Source organism: Penicillium mononematosum, assembly GCF_028829835.1.
Source record: "Penicillium mononematosum strain IBT 11891 chromosome Unknown utg000001l:1.0-4488741.0:1.0-4491989.0, whole genome shotgun sequence".
NCBI classification, from domain to species: domain Eukaryota; kingdom Fungi; phylum Ascomycota; class Eurotiomycetes; order Eurotiales; family Aspergillaceae; genus Penicillium; species Penicillium mononematosum.
In genome coordinates this window covers 2510189-2530287 of record NW_026643271.1, presented here as the reverse complement: position 1 = coordinate 2530287, position 20099 = coordinate 2510189, and the positions used below count along the sequence as shown (strand labels likewise).

Sequence of the window (20099 nt, the reverse complement as noted above, 5' to 3'; positions counted from 1 at the left end):
GAAGGATAAACCACATATGTGCATATAACATCTAGTATTGTCTCTTCCCTTTGAAGATATGATTATACACGTTCCCGCATACCAGCATTCCTCTACATGAACTCCGTCTGATAGAAAATATTAAGTAGATCGAGCAAGGGAGGTCCAAAAGAGGTTTTGGTTCCCATGTCCTTAGGGATCCGTCATATTAACATATTGGGACTAGGGGCCAGGTCGGGATCCTCGACTCTTCTCTTCTCTTTTTTCCCTTTCCTTCTCTTCCCCTTCCCCATTCCCCGTTGGGCTATATCGTCTTTTTTTCCCGCTAAATAACTTTTGACCCGCTTCTCCCGACCCATATCCTCATATCCCTCATATCCCTCCACTCTATCTACTGTTCTCTTTCTCTCTCCTCTCTATTCTTCTATTCTTCTACTCTCCCATTCTCCCATTTTTCCATTCTCCCCTTATTCATTTCATCCCTATTTCTATTTCTATTCATTGTAAGTCCTCTATTCTACTATCTCATTATTCCCTTCCCCTTCCAATATTGCAGCTCTATTGTCAACTCCCCTATCAATGTTCTCTCGGATGGTTCTTGATATCGGAACGCCCTTCACCCCTGCAGAGAAATAAGATCTGACACGGTCCACTCTTTGTCTTTCCCACTTTTTCTTTCGGTTTTCCCCTTCGCAACTCCCTGAAGTTCTTCGCGTGTACCCGCTGAAATCCCAATATCTGCCCACTCTTGTATTTTTTGCCATTTTCTTCCTTTTGCTTTCTCCCTTTTTCTAAAGTTCCAAGGCTACCGGGTTCCCACTAATCACCCGCCACAGCTCTCCCTGGGCTTTATATTTCTATCACGTTCACTCTTCATTTGCCGGTGGATGACTAAGGAACTCACTCAATGACCACTCCCAACTCTCCGGAGGCAGTGGCCGATTCGGCTAACGGCTCCGCCACCGCGTATGGCACGCGATCGAGAGGTCGGAATGCCCCTCGGCCAAATTACGCGGAGGACCGTGACCTGGACGCGGACATTGATCTCTCCGCGCCAAACTCAAAGTCAGCCAAAAGAAATAGCGGCACACCCAACAACGCCAACGGCGCTAATCTCGATGAGAAGACCTCGTCGGCGCCACGTAAGAGCCTGAGCAATGGCCAGAACGCAAATGGAGCAAAAGATTCTATTCCTGGCACCTCTTCATTTTCCGCCAGACCGGATGATGTGAATGGATCTAATTTGAGAAAACGCAAACAACCCGCCAGCACGCCAAGCTCAACTCCCAACTCGGGCGGTGCGGTGAAGAAGATATTTACCTCCCCTCCAGGCGATTCCGAGGGGGGGGATTTCACCAATATGGTGAGCTTCGAAAACTCGGGGCCCTATCTGAAAGATGGCCAATTAATAGCCGATGATGGCACCACTTTTGCCCTCAATGGTTAGCCCCCCCCCCCCACTTCAAAGTGGTTGTTATGACACTAAACTTCTTTTTTGTATAGACCATGTTTATTTAATTTGCGAACCTCCGGGTGAGCCATATTATCTAGCCCGCATCATGGAATTTCTTCCATCCAAAACCAAGCCGGGTGGCTTCATTGAGGCTATGAGAGTCAACTGGTATTATCGCCCACGAGATATTCAGCGCCATTCTCCAGACACTCGGTTTCTGTTTGCTTCAATGCACTCCGACACCTGCCCTCTTTCTTCACTACGGGGCAAGTGTGATATTCGGCATGTGTCAGAGATCGAGGACCTTAGTGCTTATAAGAAGACGAGAAACTGTTTCTGGTATGACAAAATGTTCGACCGGTATATCCAGCGTCTTTACGATGTCATTCCGACTAAAGATATCATTAATGTTCCGGGGAACGTCAAGAAGGTTCTCGACGAACGCTGGAGATTCATTCTTGTTGAGATCGGCAAGGGAAAAGAATTGACGGGTGCCGTCAAGACTTGCAAACGATGCTGTTTGTACGCTGCACACAACGAATCAGTTGACTGTGCAGTTTGCAATTCAACATATCACATGCATTGTGTACGGCCCGCCTTGACCAAGAAACCGGCTCGAGGCTTTGCTTGGGCTTGTGCCGCTTGCAGTCGCGCCCAGGAGCGCAAGCTCGAAGCACGCAACACACCATTAACTGGCAGCATCCGAACCGATGGCGAGGATGTGATAATGGAAGAAGAGGAGGAAGAGGATCCTAATCATGCGAATGGTACAGCAAATGGTACCTCTGTCAGCACCCCAGGAGCCGAGGAAAATTCCATGCCTCAGCCCGCAACCGCGGAACAGATCGCACACGCTAAAATGTGGCCTTACCGGTACCTGGGTATTCACTGCCGCGTGGAGGATGCTCTTGACTACGATGATCGAATTTATCCCCGAGCTAGCTCACGTCTCAGGAACTCGACACCAGGCGATGGTCCCCCCCTGGCCAGGCCGCGCTGTAGAATACGTGAAGCCACTTGATGCGAAGAAGAAATCAAAAAAGGACGGCAAACTCTCCAAGGATGCGCAGGCAGCAATGGAAGCTGCAAAGCACGAAAGGGCAAACCGACCGAAGTGGGTTCAAGATGAGCCAACGGGCTATGTGCATCGTGGTCTGGATGAACCGGTCGCAATCAATGGAAAACAGGCGCGCACAGCCGAACTTCAATTCAAAATGCCCACTGCTGATCAGATCCCCGCCCGCGGCGAAGATGATGCACCTGGCTCTCATTTGAGCGATGCGGATCGAGAAAAGTTCATCGACGACTACATGCGCCAAGCCAAGGAACTGGCCCCTGCTATTGGAGTTGAGAAATACTCCACGAATTTCCTCGACAGAGCCCTTGCACTTCTTTACTCTGAGAACTTCGATGTCCAGGCTGCCCTTGCTAAGCTGAAGAAAACCAACAAGTACAAGGATCTTAAAGAGCCCCACATTCGGCCAGAGGAGCTCAAGCTATTCGAACAAGGTGTCGCCAAATATGGATCCGAATGGCGCAATATCATGAAGCACGTCAAGACTGTCCCTATCTATCAGATCGTCCGTTTCTACTACATGTGGAAGAAAACCCCCCAGTGGTCGGAAGATTTGGGGCAGTTATGAAGGCAGACGTGGCAAGAAGGAGGTTCGCCGCCACAGTGTAGTTTCATCTAAACTACTTGATGATGTGGCCGATGATCATGATGATTCCGCCTTTGACTCCGAGAAAGCCGTTGTCCAGAAGCGTGGATTCCATTGCAAGTTCTGCTCCACCCGCCATTCGCGACAGTGGCGCCGTGCACCTCTAGTTCCACCAGGCACCGTTATTCCGTCTGAGCCGTCAAACAAGAAAGACAAGGGCCCTATGCTGACCGTTGCGCTTTGTCTTCGCTGTGCTTTGCTATGGCGGAAATACGGGATCCAATACGAGGATGTTGACGAGCTTGCAAAGAGGCTCGCAAGCAGCGGTAACAAGTCATGGCGACGCCGCATCGACGAGGAAATGCTCGCGCAACTGATTGTAGCTACCGAAACCCCGTTCGTGATCACACCGGCTACGGCAACTACGGCTACCGCGATGGGAATTCCGCTTGATACAAACCCTCGACTTTTGATGGAAGGAAAGGCAGAACCAAAAGTGGAAGGCAAGGTGGACCCGACGAAAAAGAAGGTCAAGGAAACCCCCGCACCTTCAACTGCGACATCTGTGGAACCTATGCCGAAGAAGAAGACAGTCCCCGAGAAAGTCGTGGAAGCTCCACCGATTGTTCCCGACCCGCCAAAGGCCAAGACTCTCCCTTGTTCAATCTGCAACCAAGTTGAACCTTCGGGCGAAGAGCATCTTTCGTGTCGGGATTGCCGTCTTACGGTCCATCGCAATTGCTATGGTGTACGAGATTCGCGCCCCGGCAACAAATGGCTGTGTGATATGTGCTCCAACGACCGCACTCCCTCGATTTCTACAAACTACACATGCGTTCTTTGCCCAGTCTCATGGACCGAGCACGACCTTATGGAAACGCCCAAGAGCAACTCCCGGAAGAAGACTGAGCGCGACAAGGAAAAGGAGCGCATGGAGAAGGAGATGGTGGCCGAGGCGATCAAGCTCTATCGCCAGCGGCAGGAGGCCGTTGGCAAGCCTGTTGGTCCTCGGGAACCCCTGAAGCGTACTGCAGGCAACAACTGGGCCCACGTGCTTTGCACCTTGTGGACCCCGGAGTTGAAATACGGCGATGCAGAGGAGCTTGAGCCTGCGGAAGGATTCGGATCTATTCCCATGGAGCGGTGGCGCGAGACGTGCAAGGTCTGCAAGTCAAGTAAGGGCGCATGCGTTCCATGTAGCTTTGCTGGCTGCAATGCTCACTTCCACGTGGGCTGTGCTTTCCAAGCACACTACCGGTTCGGCTTTGATATCACGCCCGTCAAGAGCTCGCGCCGCGACAGCATGCGAGCTATCCGTCTAGGCGAAGATGTTGGAGCAGCGACACCTGCTGTTTACTGTCCAAACCACAACGTGCAGACTGTTCTGCACGCAATCGGTGAGCAGACAAACCAGGGCCATCTAAACGCTCTCCAATTATTCGCCCAGACCTACAAGCAGGCCGATCTTACCCTTACTGGAACCGTTCGCAAAGCGGCGTACTTGCATCAATCTGTTGGAGCCCCTCCACACCCTTCCACCAATGTGAACCGCCGGGTTTCGACGAGTACCACGCCAGCTTCGAAGGACATTCACAAAGTTCAACCAGTTTTAGAGGAGGTGGCTGAAGATCCTATGGACATTGATACTGACAACCATGTTGCACCGCGACCGGCTGCTCCTGGCGTGGAGACCAACCGTCAATGCGTCCGTTGTGCCACCGGCTTTAGTCCCAGGTGGTGGGCCATTGGGCGACGACCTCCTATGGTCAATGGCTCGGGGCTCCCCCATCATCCGCCTCAAGGTGCCTTCCCCCAACATAATGGAGATCCTTGCGAACTGGCATACGAATGTCATAAATGCCACTTGAAGAATCCGGCGCCTCCTCCCCCTCCGCCTGTGCCAGAGCCTACGCCCGACCAACGGCCTTCGCCTTACTCTGCTCAACGTCCCATGATACCCACTTCACGAATGCCCGCTCATGCAGGTCATGCGGGCCATGCAGGCCATGCATTTTTGCCGCACCCACATCCTCACCCACACCCGCATCCTCCTCCTAGCGGTGTGCTTGGGCGCCCGATGCCTCCTGCTCACCCACCCAGCGGACTCCCGGGACCAGGATACACTGGACCATACGAGCAACGTCATACGGCCGATATCGGTCTTCGCAACGGCATGTCGCCGTCTCCTTATCCCCCGACACAGCCACCTGCCCATCATATGAATAACTATCCGCCACCCCATCCCGCAGGACCACCACCTCAACACTATACCAGCGCTGGCCCTTCGGGACCGCCGCCGCCGCCGTATTCCACCCACCAGAGCCCATATGGCCCTGTGCCGGCCCGCTCGCCGCATCTTTCGCAGCCACCGCCGCGATCATATGCAGCATCTGCGTCCCCTCCAATCGTGCAAGCAACGATGGTCAACCGATCACCCCAGACCTCGCTGAGCGCTCTTAATGGTGGCCCACCTCCTCGCATGTACTCTGTCGAGCGTGTGGTAGCAGCCCCCTCTCACTCACCACCGGTGACGCAGGCACGTATGGATCCGCGGGCGCCAACCGCCACTCCTCCCACTCGACCGGAAGATACACCACCTTCTCTGATGGGCGGGCCACCAGGCAGTCGAAACCCCGGGGTCAATGGCACAGCGGCTGGGACCGGAGCGAGCGCAAGCCCATCGCTGAAGAACCTTCTCTCATAACGATATTCCCACACGAGTGCTCATAACCGTGTTGTATGATAGTGACCTATGTCCTTTCCCATTTGCTTTTACTGCTACTGCATATGCATGCCACGGCATCCCATGAACAAAAAGTGTGTTCGCGGTTGGGTTTTCGTTTCCTCCAGTGTTTTCTCTTTGTTATTCTCCTTTTCTTTTTTTTCTTTTTTTCTCCTTTCCCTTCCAGCCACCGGGGATCCCGAGCCTTTCTAGCCGGTCGATCCACCTGTCGGCCACCATCTTTCGCACTTTATGGTTTCTTCTTTTTCTTATGTGCTTGCTATTTTTCTGGCGTCTTGAATTACGGCACCTGGGAAAAGTCCGTGGAGTCTGTTACGGTTGGAGGGCTTGATATCGTCGAAAATCATGGATTGCATGGAGTAGGACTGGCCACTTTATGATTGATATTACCATTACCCATTATTTCCAGCTAGATGAATTGATTAGCATTGCTACGACCTACTTTTTCTGATTCTTTAGCACTCGTACATTACCCACTCGGCTGTCCGGCATGGATTATTGACCCTCTCAAGGTACAGTGGACCTCGGAAGCTGGCGATGCTGACAAATGCCGATCAAATTCCCAGATGAGGTCAGCTCGTCATAGGTAGGTAACTGGATCGCTGTTAGCATATAAGTAAAGGTATCTTCTGCAAATATTTGCCTAGAAAACACCCATTGTACACTGTACATATCATTCAAGATGAGCGACACCATGCGAGCTATCGGTAAGTGAACGCGGGGTTGAAGAACATCTCCCACCTGATATCATCTACATCTTTTGGAAGTATTGAGGATCATGAACCGATATCAACCCATTCGCCCTTCTCACTCTCTTTCCTCCATATTCGCACCTCAAACAGTTTACACAATGTGAACTCCAATACTAACAATCCCCAGGCATCAAAGGCGGCAAAGGCCCCGCAACAAGCCTCTTCATCGACCAGATCGCCAAGCCCACAGCTGCAGAAGGCCAAGCCATCGTCAAGATCCGGGCCTTCGGACTGAACCGCATGGATCTGCTTCAGCGCGAGGGTCTATACCCACTCCCACCCCAAGCACCCCCAACCATGGGCGTAGAGTTCTCGGGTGTGATCGAGAGCTTCGGACCAGACGGACACGAAGACTTCAAGATCGGAGATGAAGTGCTCGGACTGGCCTACGGTGGCGCCTACGCAGAGTACATCTCGGTCTCAACTCACATGCTAGTACACAAGCCGCAAGAGCTATCATGGGAAGAGGCAGCCGGAGTGCCGGAGGTGCGCACCGCAATACAATCGCCAACTAAAACGAACCCAGACTAACTGATCATTCCCGCAGACCTGGATCACAGCCTCGCAAGCGCTCTTCCTAATCGGCGAATTCCAATCAGGCCAAAGCGTCCTCTGGCACGCGGGCGCATCATCAGTCTCAATCTCCGGAATCCAGCTCGCCAAAGCCGCCGGCGCAAAAGCCATCTACGCAACAGCAGGCTCGCAAGAGAAAATCGACTTCCTAGAAAAAGAACTCGGCGTGACAAAAGCCTTCAACTACAAGACCCAGGACTGGGCCGCGGAGATCCAGTCCGCGACGTCTGGCGCGGGCGTCGACGTAACCGTCGACTTCATCGGCGCGACGTATTTCCAGGGTAATCTGGACGTGGCGGCGCGCGACAGTCGCATTGTCTTGCTGGGTCTTATGGGTGGCGGTAAGTTACCCGAGGGAGTAAACATTGCGCCGTTGCTGTATAAGCGTGTGCGGATTGAGGGGAGCACGCTGCGCAGTCGGGATCTGGAGTACCAGCGGAAATTGCGCGATACGCTTGTTGAGCATGCTTTGCCGCAGTTCTGTGATGGGACGTTTAAGGTTTTTGTGGAGAAGGTGTTTCCGTTTGAGAAGATTGAGGAGGCGCATAAGTTGCTTGAGAGTAACACTACTAAGGGGAAGATTATTTGTGTTTTCGAGTAGACGGGGAAATATATAACTGAGATATGTACTCCGTAGATATATTCCGGTTCCTTGGAAGCCAGTTATGTACATAATCTGATACATAGCCAAGAGATCGACAAAGTCGAGAACTCCACCTTTCCATTTGCAGAATTTAATATGCAGAAGTACCTCCAGGGCTATTATTGCAACTTAGTACTAATGCCATAAACTCCAGTTTCGAAAGTAACTAGGCGACATGCAGCTATCGCTACCTCATGTTGATTGGCTAGGGTTTCCCCAATCACATGGTAGCGATCAGCAAGTGAACCATGGGAGGATTGCAAGGAAATTAGGCAAGGCCATACCTACCTATCTAGGTAGGTACTAGAGGTATTACTAGAGCCATATTATCTATACACATAGTAACCTTGGAAATGTATGTAGATTTAGATTTATAGAATGAATATAATTAATACTCCGTAGAGAATAATAACGTGTCAATTAAAGGTGCATGCAATTGTCCTGCAGGTGATCCATTTCTGGAAGTGGAGAACCTCCATCGACTAATCAGCAGTCGATGAGATCACCTCGGATTATTTCAGATTTGGCCCCAAATGGGCCCAAACGTCCTATCCACTCGTTTTTCGCATCTTTTTTGCGATTCTGCAGTATTCGCCTGGGCATATTCTTTACATTATTTTGGTATATAAGATACGTATGTAAAATAAAATGTATATATGTGATATCACTATAACTACCTAGGTATTAACACTTATACGTCTATATCCATGGATATATCTAAATATCCTATGTTATCTATGCATCTAGCCCTGAAGACTGCATAGCCCCAGGTGTATTGTGTTACAGAATCTGCGCTGACTAACCCGCTGACCTTCTAGAAAAAAAAAAGAGGCGTCATTGGGTCCACTGGTTACGATTGGAGGCTCTGCCAGAAGAGATGGGTATATAAGTAGAAGAAAAGAAGATATAATATATAGATGATTATTCTATGATAGATAATAGCATATATATACAAACTGCAACTAACCAAATCCATCCATCGTATCCAATGTTAATATGTAACAAAATTAATACCCAACTAGTAAAGACTGTAACCACTAAGATTACCTGAGGATCATCCCGTCCCGCCCCAAGGCCTTCTGGAAGGAGGAAAGAAGCCCCTTCCCCGTGTTCGCCCCTCCACTGTCACTCAGCTTTGGGTGTATTTTGCTCTTTTGCTTCTTTATTTTCTCTTCTCTTTTCCCTTTTCATCTTTTCTTTGTTGATCTCACCGCTACACGCTATCTCCATTACACACACCATGTCGAACTGACGTCCTTTTCCCGCTTCTTCTCCCTTTCTGTTCTTTCACCAATTGAACCCCCTTCGTCCTCGACTCACGTGTCGCTTTCATCCCATCGCTCTTCCGAATCTGACTCCGGGGTGGAAAAAGTGGGTTGCGCGCTCGATCTGTTTAGTGCGACAAGTCTCAGGACAAGTCTAGGCTCTGGGGCTTGTCTCGGAACTTCCAGTCCACAACGCGACTCGGACTGCCTCGCTGCAGGAAACAACTCCATTGTTCGATTCGGTGAACTGAGAGCTTGCTTGCCGACTCCTGTCATTCCTTTTTCCGACTTTCTTTGTGCCGATTTAGTCGGATCTCTCCCGATCTCCCATAAACCCCCAACCTCGCCGCTCGTTTTTTCTTCACCTCCCAAAACCGCCCTCGTACCTTCCATCATCCCCCCAGCCGAACGCCTCGGTCTTCATCATCCGGGCCATATGCGAGTCAGGAGCGCACCGACCGACTCCTTTCCTATTCTGCGAACCGATTGAGTTCTTGTCGGTCTTGTGATCCCAGCCTGCTCGGGGGGTCGTTCCCAACCTCCTAGCACTATGGTGGACCGCGTGGATTGCGCGGGCCTCTTGATTGACGACCGAGTGCGGTCGGAGAGATGGGTGCGCAGAAATTCCATTGATGCATTAACGATATCGTCCTCAGGTTCCTTCACGACCCCAGAGGAGCCGGAGGCCTTACAGGCGGATGTGGAACAGCTGTTGTTAGTGTGCAAACAAGGTAGGTTCTGCAGACTGCGCTGCGTTTGATAATTTTACTAATTACTCCCGGTTTCGCAGTCTACCTCTGCCACAACGGTTCATCCTTCGCCACCAAGCTGGCCGAGCTCAGCGACCGGTCGGGCAGCGAGTGTAACCCGATTTTCGCATTCTTCGAGGTGGATTTTAGCGGCGAAGAGTCGAACCTGGCTCGTCGAAAAGCCAGTCGCGCCTCGTGGGCAGATAACGCTCCTCCGTCACCGGGCTCCATCCACCGCACTTTCACATTTTCGACACAGTCCGACGAAGCACGGGGCCTGTCCCTTCTATCGGGTGTCTCGAACGACATTCAAGCCCAAGAGGGACCAAATTTGGTCATTCCTATTGCTATTTTGCGCCTTCCTACTCCCGATACAACCGGCGACAACGCGGCCACCGGCCCTACCAGTCAACCAGATTCTCAAGGACCTCTCACGTTGGAACACAAGCAGATTGCGCGCTGTCTTGATGCCGGTGCTATGGATGTCTTGACGACTCCGCTAGATCGGTCACGCATTCAAGGGCTCGTGGTTCATGCCTACCGTACTCGCAAAGCGGCCCAGAGAGAGATGTCCCGATTCCTCGCACGGAGGAAGCAAAGAAAGCTTTCTTGGGTCGGTGTGCATGATGAGCAGCCATATTCTTATCTAAGAGAAGCCATGGTTTCAAAACTCATGAAAGGAATTTGCAACCCAGAAGAAGTCATCCATGATGAATTCCAGGAGCAGGATCTCAACATCGATCCCGCGCGTATCCCTTGTATCAAAGAGCAGGTGGGCAGTTGGAAGTTCTGCGCTCATGAATTTACCGAGGACGAACTAGTCTTTGGCGCTTGTGAGATGATACAACATGCTCTGAACATGCCGGGATTGGACCATTGGAGGTTGACCCCTGATGAATTGCAAACTTTCCTTCTCGCCTGTCGCGCCGCCTATAACTCTTTCGTGCTTTACCACAATTTCCGCCATGCGATTGATGTGCTGCAATCCGTCTTTTGCTTCCTGCTACACATTGGTGCCTTGCCCCCGTATGAATCCATTGGTCAATCTCCTGTCCCCGAAACTCCTATCACCTCCCTTCTCACGCCATTCGATGCCCTTACCCTCCTTATCTCAGCCATTGGTCACGACGTTGGCCACCCAGGTGTCAACAATTTTTTCCTTGTCAAACTCAACGCACCTCTGGCTCAACTTTACAATGACAATTCCGTCTTGGAGGCCTTCCACTGCGCCGCCTTCTCCCAGATTTTGCGTCGCCACTGGCCTGCGGCATTCAAGGACAATCAGCTGCGGAAGCTCCTTATCAGCTCTATCCTGGCCACCGACATGGGTGTGCATCAGAAGTTCATGCAGCGAATGGGCTCATTCCAAGAAAAGTTCTACGAAAACAACCGATCTATTGAGGGCTGGAAGCCGCAAGATGTCGACATGTACAAGACCCTCGTTTGTGGATTACTGATCAAATGTGCCGACATCAGCAACGTGGCTCGACCGTGGGAGGTTGCAAAGAAGTGGACGCAAATACTGCAAGAGGAATTCGCCAACCAGGGGAGATGGAAAGGGAGGTTGGAATGGAAACTGCACTGTTTGGCGGGCCACCCGAACTAGGGAACATCTACAAGCTGGCTACTGGTCAAATTGGATTCATGTCGATATTCGCACTGCCACTCTTTGAAGGCATTTCCGACCTTCTACCGCAGTTGCAGTTCACTACAGACCATATCCTCCGCAACCAGGCACGGTGGCAAGAACTTTCTAACGAGGAGCTGAAGAAGCAAGGTCTTCCGATTGAGAAACGGGCCGAGATCACTGTTTCGCCTCGCTCCCATAGCCCTGCAGCCCCTGAAAAGCAGCGCGTCGGTCCAGGAGATGGCGCAGCGGATATGGTCAAATCTCCCATGAGTTCAGACTCTGGTGGATACAACGAAAACAACATTGAACCGGTTGTGTCGCCAGATACGACAGGGCCCCAGATAGAGATCACAGGAAGTCCGCTGGCGCCGGCGCCTGAATTTCCATCCCGGAAATCTTCTAGTGCCGTGCCGGAATTTTCTTGTTTCTCCATCCCAGGAGCTCCGGAGTCTGCCCGTGAGTCTATTTCGACACAGCTACATAGCCCTCTCTCAGAAACAAGCCCTGTTACCGATGACCCGGCTGTTTTAGCTGCTGTCTTGTATGCCAACTCGGCCTTCGGTGGTGGTACCTCATCAGGATCAGTGGGGCGTGACCAGGCGTCTGCGGCTGCCGAGAGACCAAGCAGCTCCCGCCAAGGCCTTTCACATGGTTCTCAGCGCGGCTCTCAACGACACCATGCGCACCACAGCTCGTCTGCTCGCACAGGCTCTAATCGCAATAGTTGCACACGGACACAAAGCACCTACAGCAACACCATGACACCAATCTCTCCCGCAACCAATGCCTCGAGTTTCTTGGCGGTGGATAGCGGAGACGAAAAGCGACTTTCCGGGGAAAGTGCCCCGCCAAGTGAGCTTGGAGGACCTGACGACAATAGCACACGTCCCAGCACAGCGGACGCGTATCCTTCAGGTGTATCGGAGCCCGCAGGCGGTTACAGCCCCGGTCGTAGCTCTGTCGCTCGTGGTCAAGCTCGCTCCGAAGATGGTGCGAGCAAAGACTTCTCCAGGCTAGGAGCCCACGGAACCCGCAGCACGACCCAGTCGACGACTACTGGCGAGAGCATCAAAAATGAAACTCCGCAAGCGGATGACTCCCATGGTCCTCGCAAACTTCCTAAGCGGAGGAGTCGGCTTCGACTTGCTTTCTGGAAGCGTCGCAACCATTCGCACGAGGTCCGCGGTGAGACATGATTCTTGCCGTCATAGTTGGTGCTTTTAGGCTTGAACCATCTCCAGCTGTGTATAATGCTGCCATGGTCTTATGAACATTTCATTTTGCGATGAGGCTGGAGACCACACTGGTATTCCATGAATTCACGACTCGACCAGTCGAAGAAGCCGGACTTTGGATTTTCTTTTCCCACCGTATAGGCTCTCCTGGTCACGACTCTACGAAGTCGATAACGATACCTTCTTACCTTCTGCTGGACGTCTTGAGTTTGCCTCGGACAAGCAAATGCAAAGCTTGTCTGAGCGATTACAGAATCAAGACAAGATGAGTTGAATGTTTTTATCCTATCCTCCCTCCCCACTTTGAGGCTGAGAGTCACGCTATATCATGTATTCCTCTCAATGGGTACTGGCATTGGTGTCCCCCTACATCTCATCTGATTATTTGCATCGGGCTCGCCCACCTACTTCTGTGTGATGACCACGAATATCCTTTTCTATCCTTACCCTACACCTTCTTTCATCTCTTTTCTTCCGTTTTGCTCCGCCCTTGTGATGTTCATGGTGGTTCTCTCTTGCCTTAGAGTTCGGTGATAGGCCGGCGTTCTATCTCTTACAGGAGTGGGGTTTCTTTGACTCGACATTCGAGATCTTGATGGCCTTGGATATTCTTTTCTCTTTCCCCTGTACTTGATCCTCTTGTGTCTCGTCTATTTTCTTCTCTCTCTCTCTTTTTTTTTTTATGGACTCTTGTTAGACTCTTCCGCTCTGCGCGATAATGAATGTGATGTGTACAGTGAGACTCTGAATTTTGTTCTCAATGCTTGTAACAACCTTAACGTGAGTATGTTCAGTAGTATTTAATTCCAGCATTATGCTGACACGGTCTAAAAATCTTCTACATGAAGCAAACGAATGTACGTGCAGATCCCAAGAACAAGACCTAATACCTATTGACAATCCTCACAACCCGCCTTACCCTTACTCTCCTCCTCTTTCTTCGACTCCTGCTCACCCTGCTCCTTCTTCAACGCCCGATCCGTATGTCCCAAATCCCTATTCGGAGCAATAACATTCCGTACGAGTGACTTGAGCGCTTTGACTTCTGTATAGGGAAAGGAATGGTCAGATAATAGCACAACTAGACGAGTCTCGTACGCAGTGTATAACGAATGCATAGAAGACTGTATAGAATAATTGACAAAAATAAAATAAAAAAAAAAGGAAAGGAAAGGAAATAAAAACATACCAGGGAACCCCCCCATCCCTCTTCCGATCCCACAAAATACTCTCCTGCGTCGTGATCTCCCCATCCTTCATCGTCCCATGCCATATCGTCACTGTGAACACGCCGCCGGTTTTAGGAACGAGGGCGACTTCGCCGAGGTCTGTGCTGAATGTTGAGAGGAGTTCTTGGGCGAACTATGGTTTTCGTGTTAGTATTGGCATTGATGTTGGTTATGGTTGTAGTCATGGCCGTGTTGACAGTGACACTTGATATCGAGTTTGGTGCATGTCCATGTGTAATATCAAGGCACATGTACACATATGTATATCAAGTATCGAGAATCCAAATAACAAAACAACCAATCACATGCCAAACCCCAAAGACCTCTAACAAGACAGGCCAAAGAGAAAAACGGGAAGACAATAACGTACGTATGCGGCGCGGAGCATCCACCGGCACTGTGTGCAGAACTGGATTGAGATGCGGGGGAGATGGACGTTCACGGGTGCGATCTTGTCGCTAGTATCTGGGTTGGAGTCTAACGGGGTCGATGTAGATTCGGCCATGGTGAATGACTGTGGTTCGATGTCGATGCGAATAGTGCGATTGGATGGTGAGGTGATTGTGTGGTGTGGTGTGGATGGGGTGTTTGGGATGACAGGGGTTTGTAGTGTTGTACGCAGGTAGGTGTATTGCGGGCGTTATTTCTGGTTGGATAGGTGGTATGTTGGATGCAAGTCCTCGGGTTGATGTCCAGAGCTGCTTAGTGGGATGGGAATTTGGATGATGTCAGCGGGGATGGGCTGACTTTTTGTCTATATCAGTACCGAGGCACTTTGCTACACATACTAATGTACTGGATTGGAATAATGAATCTATGTGTATTTAGGATATACAAAAGTACTCGGCATGAGCTGCCAATTGCCAATTTAGGCCGTGCAAGGCCAAAACAAGGAATCCGAGCACCGGGTCACCCCAAGCAAATCGCACGCCGTGATTGCCGGAATTTGGGGCCGAATTACATGAAAATGGCGCAAATTCGATTAGATCGATATGGTATTGGTCATGCGAATCTATGATACATGAATGGCAGCTCTCACACCCTGAAACATAGAGGCTTTTTGAAGATTTGAAGAGAACCCGTAAGAAAAGGATACATAAGAGAAAGAAAAAGATAAGAAAAAGAAAAAGAGAAAAAGAGAAAAAGAAAAAGAAAAGGCCGATTCCAAACAAACACAGCGAGAAGGGGGAATGGTGAAATTCAGAGAAGAAGTAAGGCGCAACAAGTGCATCGTCAAGTGCACTGTCTGCAGAGTTCGGGGACCGGGGACGGACAGGGCGACAAAACACAACGGGATTCGTATGATCCTTGGAGGCGTGGAAGTTTTCGTGCAAGACCAGCAGACGATTCTTTCAGGCCGACATCTTTGTCCGCGCAAGCAATCGCAGTGCTTTGTTCGGGTCCAAGGGGGTCGTGAATGGGTCCGGAATTAAGTAGAAAAGGAAAAAATGAGAGCGAAATGTCATGGCGAAAGAAATTCCCGTCGTGAGTGCATTACATGACGGTGCAGCAACCTCCCTGTTGCTGGGGAGCATAGGGATCCTCGCGCTTGTCAACCTAGGAAATGGACTTGTTAGTTTGGTCGCGCGCGATGAGGCAAAAACCCGGTCGCATACCTGTCCCCATACGGATGGAACCATAAAGTCGCGAGTATTGTTGCAGTAACTGATGAGACTGTTGGAAGGTGTTAGTTGTTTGTGTTTCTCAACAAAGAAAAGAGTTTGACGGACGAGAGAGCTGCCTCGGAGACCTTGACCCGTGGACGGTCCAGATCCTCCTTCAGACGACCATTAAGCTCGGTCAACCGACGATATTTCAAGTCGGCGACACTTTGCTTCTTATTCTTAACATCACCCCCGGATCGAAGTTCGTAGGGAGCCATCGTGTGTTGAGCTGTGAAGGAAGCGCGAATGGAGAAAGGGGGAGAGGGGGGTTTTGGATCGGCAGGTGTCCCAAGGGCGTAAGAATTAGGTTAGGGGCGGGTAATCAGGGGCCAAGACGCCGGACAAAGAAGAGGAAAGAGGAAAGAGGAAAAAAAGAAGGTGAAGGAGTCGGGTTTGAATGAGAGAGAGAATGGACAAATGAATGGGCTGGTTTCGAGGGGATTTTCCTGAGATCCCTGGGCAGGTCCGTGGGTTTCCCTTTTTCCTTACACGTTACGTTGGTATATGTTATACTGGGGAAATTATTGGGGAGAGGAAGTACCTGGTACTTAGATTGGGTTGGGGTACTACTAGTATTTTGTACGGTGGAGACCAATACAAAACTTGTACCAGGTACTTATTGTTTGAACTTTGATGGATTAACTATATAGCTATAAACTACCATCGGGGTCGGAATGAGATAGTTGGAATTATAATATTAGTATATGACTCGGGATATTTTAGTCGACCAATAAAAAAAAACTATACCATGCATACCTAGGTAGTAATCCAATATGACACATCCTCGTAGACAAGGTGATCACCTTGTCAAGTACTTTCTGATTTCTGCCTCAGGCTTCCACACGTGATCGTCATCGCTTAACGCGAAGTGGGAACATTGGCGGGATCCAATTTTTGCTCTGGCCTCAACACGCACATTGTGAATCTTCCCCTCGTTATCGGGTATTCGCGTGGCAGCATCTCTAATCGCATTCTTCCCAGCTGCCCGTGTGTGTCGCTGGCTTTGCCCAACTTTTTTTTTTCTATTTTTTAATTTCTTATCAGCCACCTTTGATCCTTTCCCAAGGGGCATCCACCCATCATGCCGCCTCCTCCGCATATTAAGCCTGAGAATGTCCTCAAGGTAGGTGTCACCGTCGCTGTCGTCGCGACATCCAAGATGGATCGGTTGCTAATAACTATATCTTCCACAGAGGGCTCAGGAACTTATCGCCGTCGGTCAGGCGCCCGCCGCCTTGACTGTCCTCCACGAACATGTCACCTCCAAGCGCACCCGTAGCAGCCCCATCGCCTCCCTCGAGCCGGTGATGCTCCTATTTGTTGAGCTGTCCGTCGACCTTCGCAAGGGCAAGGCTGCCAAGGATGGTCTTTACCAGTACAAGAACATTGCTCAGAACACCAATGTCGGCACTATCGAGGTTCGTGTTGATGATCGGCGTTGAAAAAAAAAATTTGTGACTTGTCACTAATCTAGGATTTCTCCGTCTCTACAGATTGTTCTCAAGAAGTTCATCGAACTCGCCGAGCAGAAGGTCACCGAGGCCCAGGCTAAGGCTGATGAGATCCAGTCGACCCTCGAGTCCGCCGCTCCTTCCTCCAACATCGAGGATTTGGAGGCCATCGAGACCCCCGAGACCATCCTTCTTGCCACTGTCTCCGGTGAGCAGTCGCGCGACCGTACCGACCGCGCCGTCGTCACTCCTTGGCTCAAGTTCCTGTGGGAGACCTACCGCACCGTCCTCGAGATCCTGAAGAACAATGCCCGTCTCGAGATCATGTACCAGTCGACTGCCTTGCAGGCCTTCAAGTTCTGCCAGAAGTACGCCCGCAAGACCGAGTTCCGCCGCCTGTGTGAGCTCCTGCGCAACCACGTCCAGAATGCCGCCAAGTACTCTTCGCAGATGCACGCCATCAACCTGAGCGACGCCGACACCTTGCAGCGTCACCTTGACACCCGCTTCCAACAGTTGAACGTCGCCGTTGAGTTGGAGCTGTGGCAGGAGGCTTTCCGCAGCATTGAGGATATCCACACTTTGTTGAACCTCAGCAAGCGCCCCGCCAAGAACATCATGATGGCCAACTACTACGAGAAGCTCGCCCGCATTTTCCTTGTTAGCGAGAACTACCTCTTCCACGCCGCCGCTTACAACCGCTACTACAACCTCCTGCGTCTTTCTTCCGTGGCCCTCGCCAGCGGGCAGAGCTCCAAGAAGGACAACCCGTCGGTCACCGAGCTCGAGATGACCAAGGCCGCCTCCTTTGTCCTACTCTCCGCTCTGTCCATCCCCGTTATCAGCACTTCCCGCTCCCGCGGCGCCCTGGTCGATGTGGACGAGGCTCGCAAGAACAAGAACACCCGTCTCACTAACCTTCTCGGCATGGCCACATCGCCCACCCGTACTGTGCTCTTCCGCGATGCTCTGAACAAGGGTCTGCTCCGCCGTGTGCGCCCCGAGATCCGCGAAGCTGTACAACATCCTCGAGGTTGACTTCCACCCCCTGTCCATCTGCAAGAAGATCACCCCCATCCTGAAGCAGATTGGTGCCGACCCCGAGATGGAGAAGTACGTTGTGCCTTTGCAGCAGGTCATTCTCACCCGTCTGTTCCAGCAGCTGTCCCAGGTTTACGAGTCAGTTGAGCTCAAGTTCGTCTACGAGCTTGCCCAGTTCCCTGCTCCGTTCCAGATCACCCCCGCCATGATCGAGAAGTTCATCATGAACGGTTGCAAGAAGGGTGACCTCGCTATTCGCGTTGATCACATCTCCGGCGTCCTCACTTTCGACTCCGATGTCTTCTCTTCCTCTAAGGCTACCCACGCCGGCAGCGGCGCTGGCTCCGCTGAGAGTGAGGTTGGCTCTGTTCAGCGCCTGCAACACACCCCCGCCGAGATCGCCCGTTTCCAGGTCGCCCGTCTCGCCAAGACCCTCCACGTTGCCTGCATGTACGTCGATCCCTCCTACAACCAGGCTCGTCTCCAGGCCAAGCAGACTGCCCAGGCCCGCGCCATTGCTGGTGCCGCCCAGGAGCACGAGGAGACCCTTGCCCGTCGCGTTCTTATCGACAAGAAGAAGGAAGCCGCTACCGATGCTCTGCAGCGCAAGCAGCGTGAGGAGGAGACTCGCAAGCGTGTCCGTGCCCAGCAACTCCAGGATGCTGAGAAGCAGCGTCTGGCTGATGAGCAGCGTGACCGTGAGCTCAAGCGTATTAAGGATGAGCAGGACCGCATCCGCCAGGAGGAGCTTAAGAAGCAGCTCGAGGAGCTCAAGACTGGTGTTAAGGGTATTGATGTCAGCGAGATCGACCTTGACGAGCTTGATGCCAACCGCCTGCGCGCTATGAAGCTGGCTCAGCTTGAGAAGGAGAAGAACGAGCTGAACGACCGTATCCGTACCACTGCCAAGCGTATCGACCACTTGGAGCGTGCCTTCCGTCGCGAGGAACTGAAGCACATCGCCGCCGATTATGATGCCCAAAAGAAGCACGACAGGGAGCTTTATGAGCAGCAAGTCGCTGAGCAGGTGCGCGAGTCTAAGGAGAAGCACGCCGAGGCCGTTGCCCTCAAGCACCGTCTTGGTCGTCTGGTTCCCGTTTTCAGCAACTTCCGCAAAGAGGTTTCCGAGAAGCGCCACGAGGAATTCGAGAAGCGTCGCAAGGCCGCCGAGCGCGACTTCGAGGCTAAGAAGAAGCAGCGTGTCAAGGAGGTCCAGGAGCGCCGCCGTCGCGAAAAGCAGGAGCGCGAGGAAGCGGAGGCTCGTCGACGAGAGGAGCAGGAGCGTGCCGAGCGTGAGGAGCAGGAACGCATCGCCCGCGAGGAGGAGCGCCGTCGTGTCTTGGCCGAGGAGAAGGCCAAGCGTGAGGAAGAGCGAGCGTTAGTATTCCCTTTGGCTTATTTCACTTCAATCCCTAATACTAACTTGTCACGTAGTAAAATGGACGAGGTGGCTCAAAGGCAGCAACAGCGGGAGGCCGAAGCCGAAGCGCGCCGTGCAGCTCGCAAGGGTGGGTTCGAACAGCCACTCGAACGAACCGCTCCCCGTCTCAATATCGCCCCACGTACCGCAGCCCCGTCTAGCTGGAGAGAACGTCAAGCCGCCAAGGAAGCCGGTGGTGTCCCCGCCGAGCCCACTCGTGAACCCGTCCGTGCCCCCGTCCGTGAGGAGCCCGCTCCTCTCCGCAAGGGTGGATACGTTCCTCCTCACCTGCGCGCCGGTGCCGCCGCCAGCGCTGGATCCGCACCCCCTCCCCCTGCTCCCCGCGAGCCCCGTGAGGCCCCCACCGAGCGCTGGGCGCCCCGTCAACCCCGCGAATCTTCTTCTCCGTCTCCTGCTCCCGCTTCGGAATCCAAGCCCGCCGGTGGCAAGTGGGTCCCTAAATGGAAGCAGCAGCAGCAGTAAACGACCGAGCTACGACTTTCCAGTTAAAAAGTGTATCCAAGCTCTTTTCTTTTTGGCGCTATTCTCATGACCCTTCTGCATATTTCGTGTATCATTCACCCATGTTCACCCCGTAACTTGTTAATGGG

General features: G+C 51.9%; 6 protein-coding genes across 6 annotated transcripts; 4 read left to right on the top strand and 2 right to left on the bottom strand.

The window, feature by feature from the left end:
- Window positions 1–886: 886 nt before the first annotated feature.
- N7519_000931 (DNA-binding E3 ubiquitin-protein ligase SNT2) lies at window positions 887–5797 on the top strand (the record flags this gene model as incomplete). The annotated part of the gene is made up of 4 exons (XM_057287709.1): window positions 887–1421; window positions 1483–2313; window positions 2375–3029; window positions 3082–5797. 4 exons carry the CDS (start codon window positions 887–889, stop codon window positions 5795–5797), a joined length of 4737 nt encoding a protein of 1578 aa, XP_057153792.1.
- A 721-nt stretch (window positions 5798–6518) lies between these two features.
- N7519_000930 (NAD(P)H-quinone oxidoreductase) lies at window positions 6519–7762 on the top strand (the record flags this gene model as incomplete). The annotated part of the gene is made up of 3 exons (XM_057287708.1): window positions 6519–6543; window positions 6716–7074; window positions 7136–7762. 3 exons carry the CDS (start codon window positions 6519–6521, stop codon window positions 7760–7762), a joined length of 1011 nt encoding a protein of 336 aa, XP_057153791.1.
- Window positions 7763–9619: 1857 nt separating this feature from the next.
- On the top strand, window positions 9620–12644 carry pdeB (3',5'-cyclic-nucleotide phosphodiesterase PDE2; the record flags this gene model as incomplete). The annotated part of the gene is made up of 3 exons (XM_057287707.1): window positions 9620–9800; window positions 9860–11309; window positions 11348–12644. The coding sequence occupies 3 exons, from the start codon at window positions 9620–9622 to the stop codon at window positions 12642–12644; spliced, it is 2928 nt and encodes a 975-aa protein (XP_057153790.1).
- Window positions 12645–13573: 929 nt separating this feature from the next.
- On the bottom strand, window positions 13574–14417 carry N7519_000928 (Rdx family protein; the record flags this gene model as incomplete). Its single annotated transcript, XM_057287706.1, has 3 exons — window positions 13574–13679; window positions 13873–14045; window positions 14283–14417. The coding sequence occupies 3 exons, from the start codon at window positions 14415–14417 to the stop codon at window positions 13574–13576; spliced, it is 414 nt and encodes a 137-aa protein (XP_057153789.1).
- A 949-nt stretch (window positions 14418–15366) lies between these two features.
- N7519_000927 (guanine nucleotide-binding protein subunit gamma) lies at window positions 15367–15798 on the bottom strand. The gene is made up of 3 exons (XM_057287705.1): window positions 15643–15798; window positions 15529–15586; window positions 15367–15469 (listed from the first exon to the last, which is right to left on the bottom strand). The coding sequence occupies exons 1-3, from the start codon at window positions 15792–15794 to the stop codon at window positions 15407–15409; spliced, it is 273 nt and encodes a 90-aa protein (XP_057153788.1). The 5' UTR covers window positions 15795–15798; the 3' UTR covers window positions 15367–15406.
- Window positions 15799–16608: 810 nt separating this feature from the next.
- On the top strand, window positions 16609–19971 carry tif32 (putative eukaryotic translation initiation factor 3 subunit EifCa; the record flags this gene model as incomplete). Its single annotated transcript, XM_057287704.1, is given in 5 exon segments — window positions 16609–16699; window positions 16770–16994; window positions 17070–18044; window positions 18061–19445; window positions 19503–19971. 5 exon segments carry the CDS (start codon window positions 16658–16660, stop codon window positions 19969–19971), a joined length of 3096 nt encoding a protein of 1031 aa, XP_057153787.1. The 5' UTR covers window positions 16609–16657.
- Between the last annotated feature and the right edge of the window lie 128 nt (window positions 19972–20099).

What these genes read in the sequence shown, in the direction of transcription:
- N7519_000927 (XM_057287705.1), bottom strand. Translation starts at nt 15,794, where the DNA reads ATGGCTCCCTACGAACTTCGATCCGGGGGTGATGTTAAGAATAAGAAG. An exon ending in GTCTCCGAGGCAGCTCTCTC is followed by an intron (nt 15,587 to 15,642) that starts GTCCGTCAAACT and finishes ACCTTCCAACAG; the next exon opens with TCTCATCAGTTACTGCAACA. An exon ending in TTCCATCCGTATGGGGACAG is followed by an intron (nt 15,470 to 15,528) that starts GTATGCGACCGG and finishes TCCATTTCCTAG; the next exon opens with GTTGACAAGCGCGAGGATCC.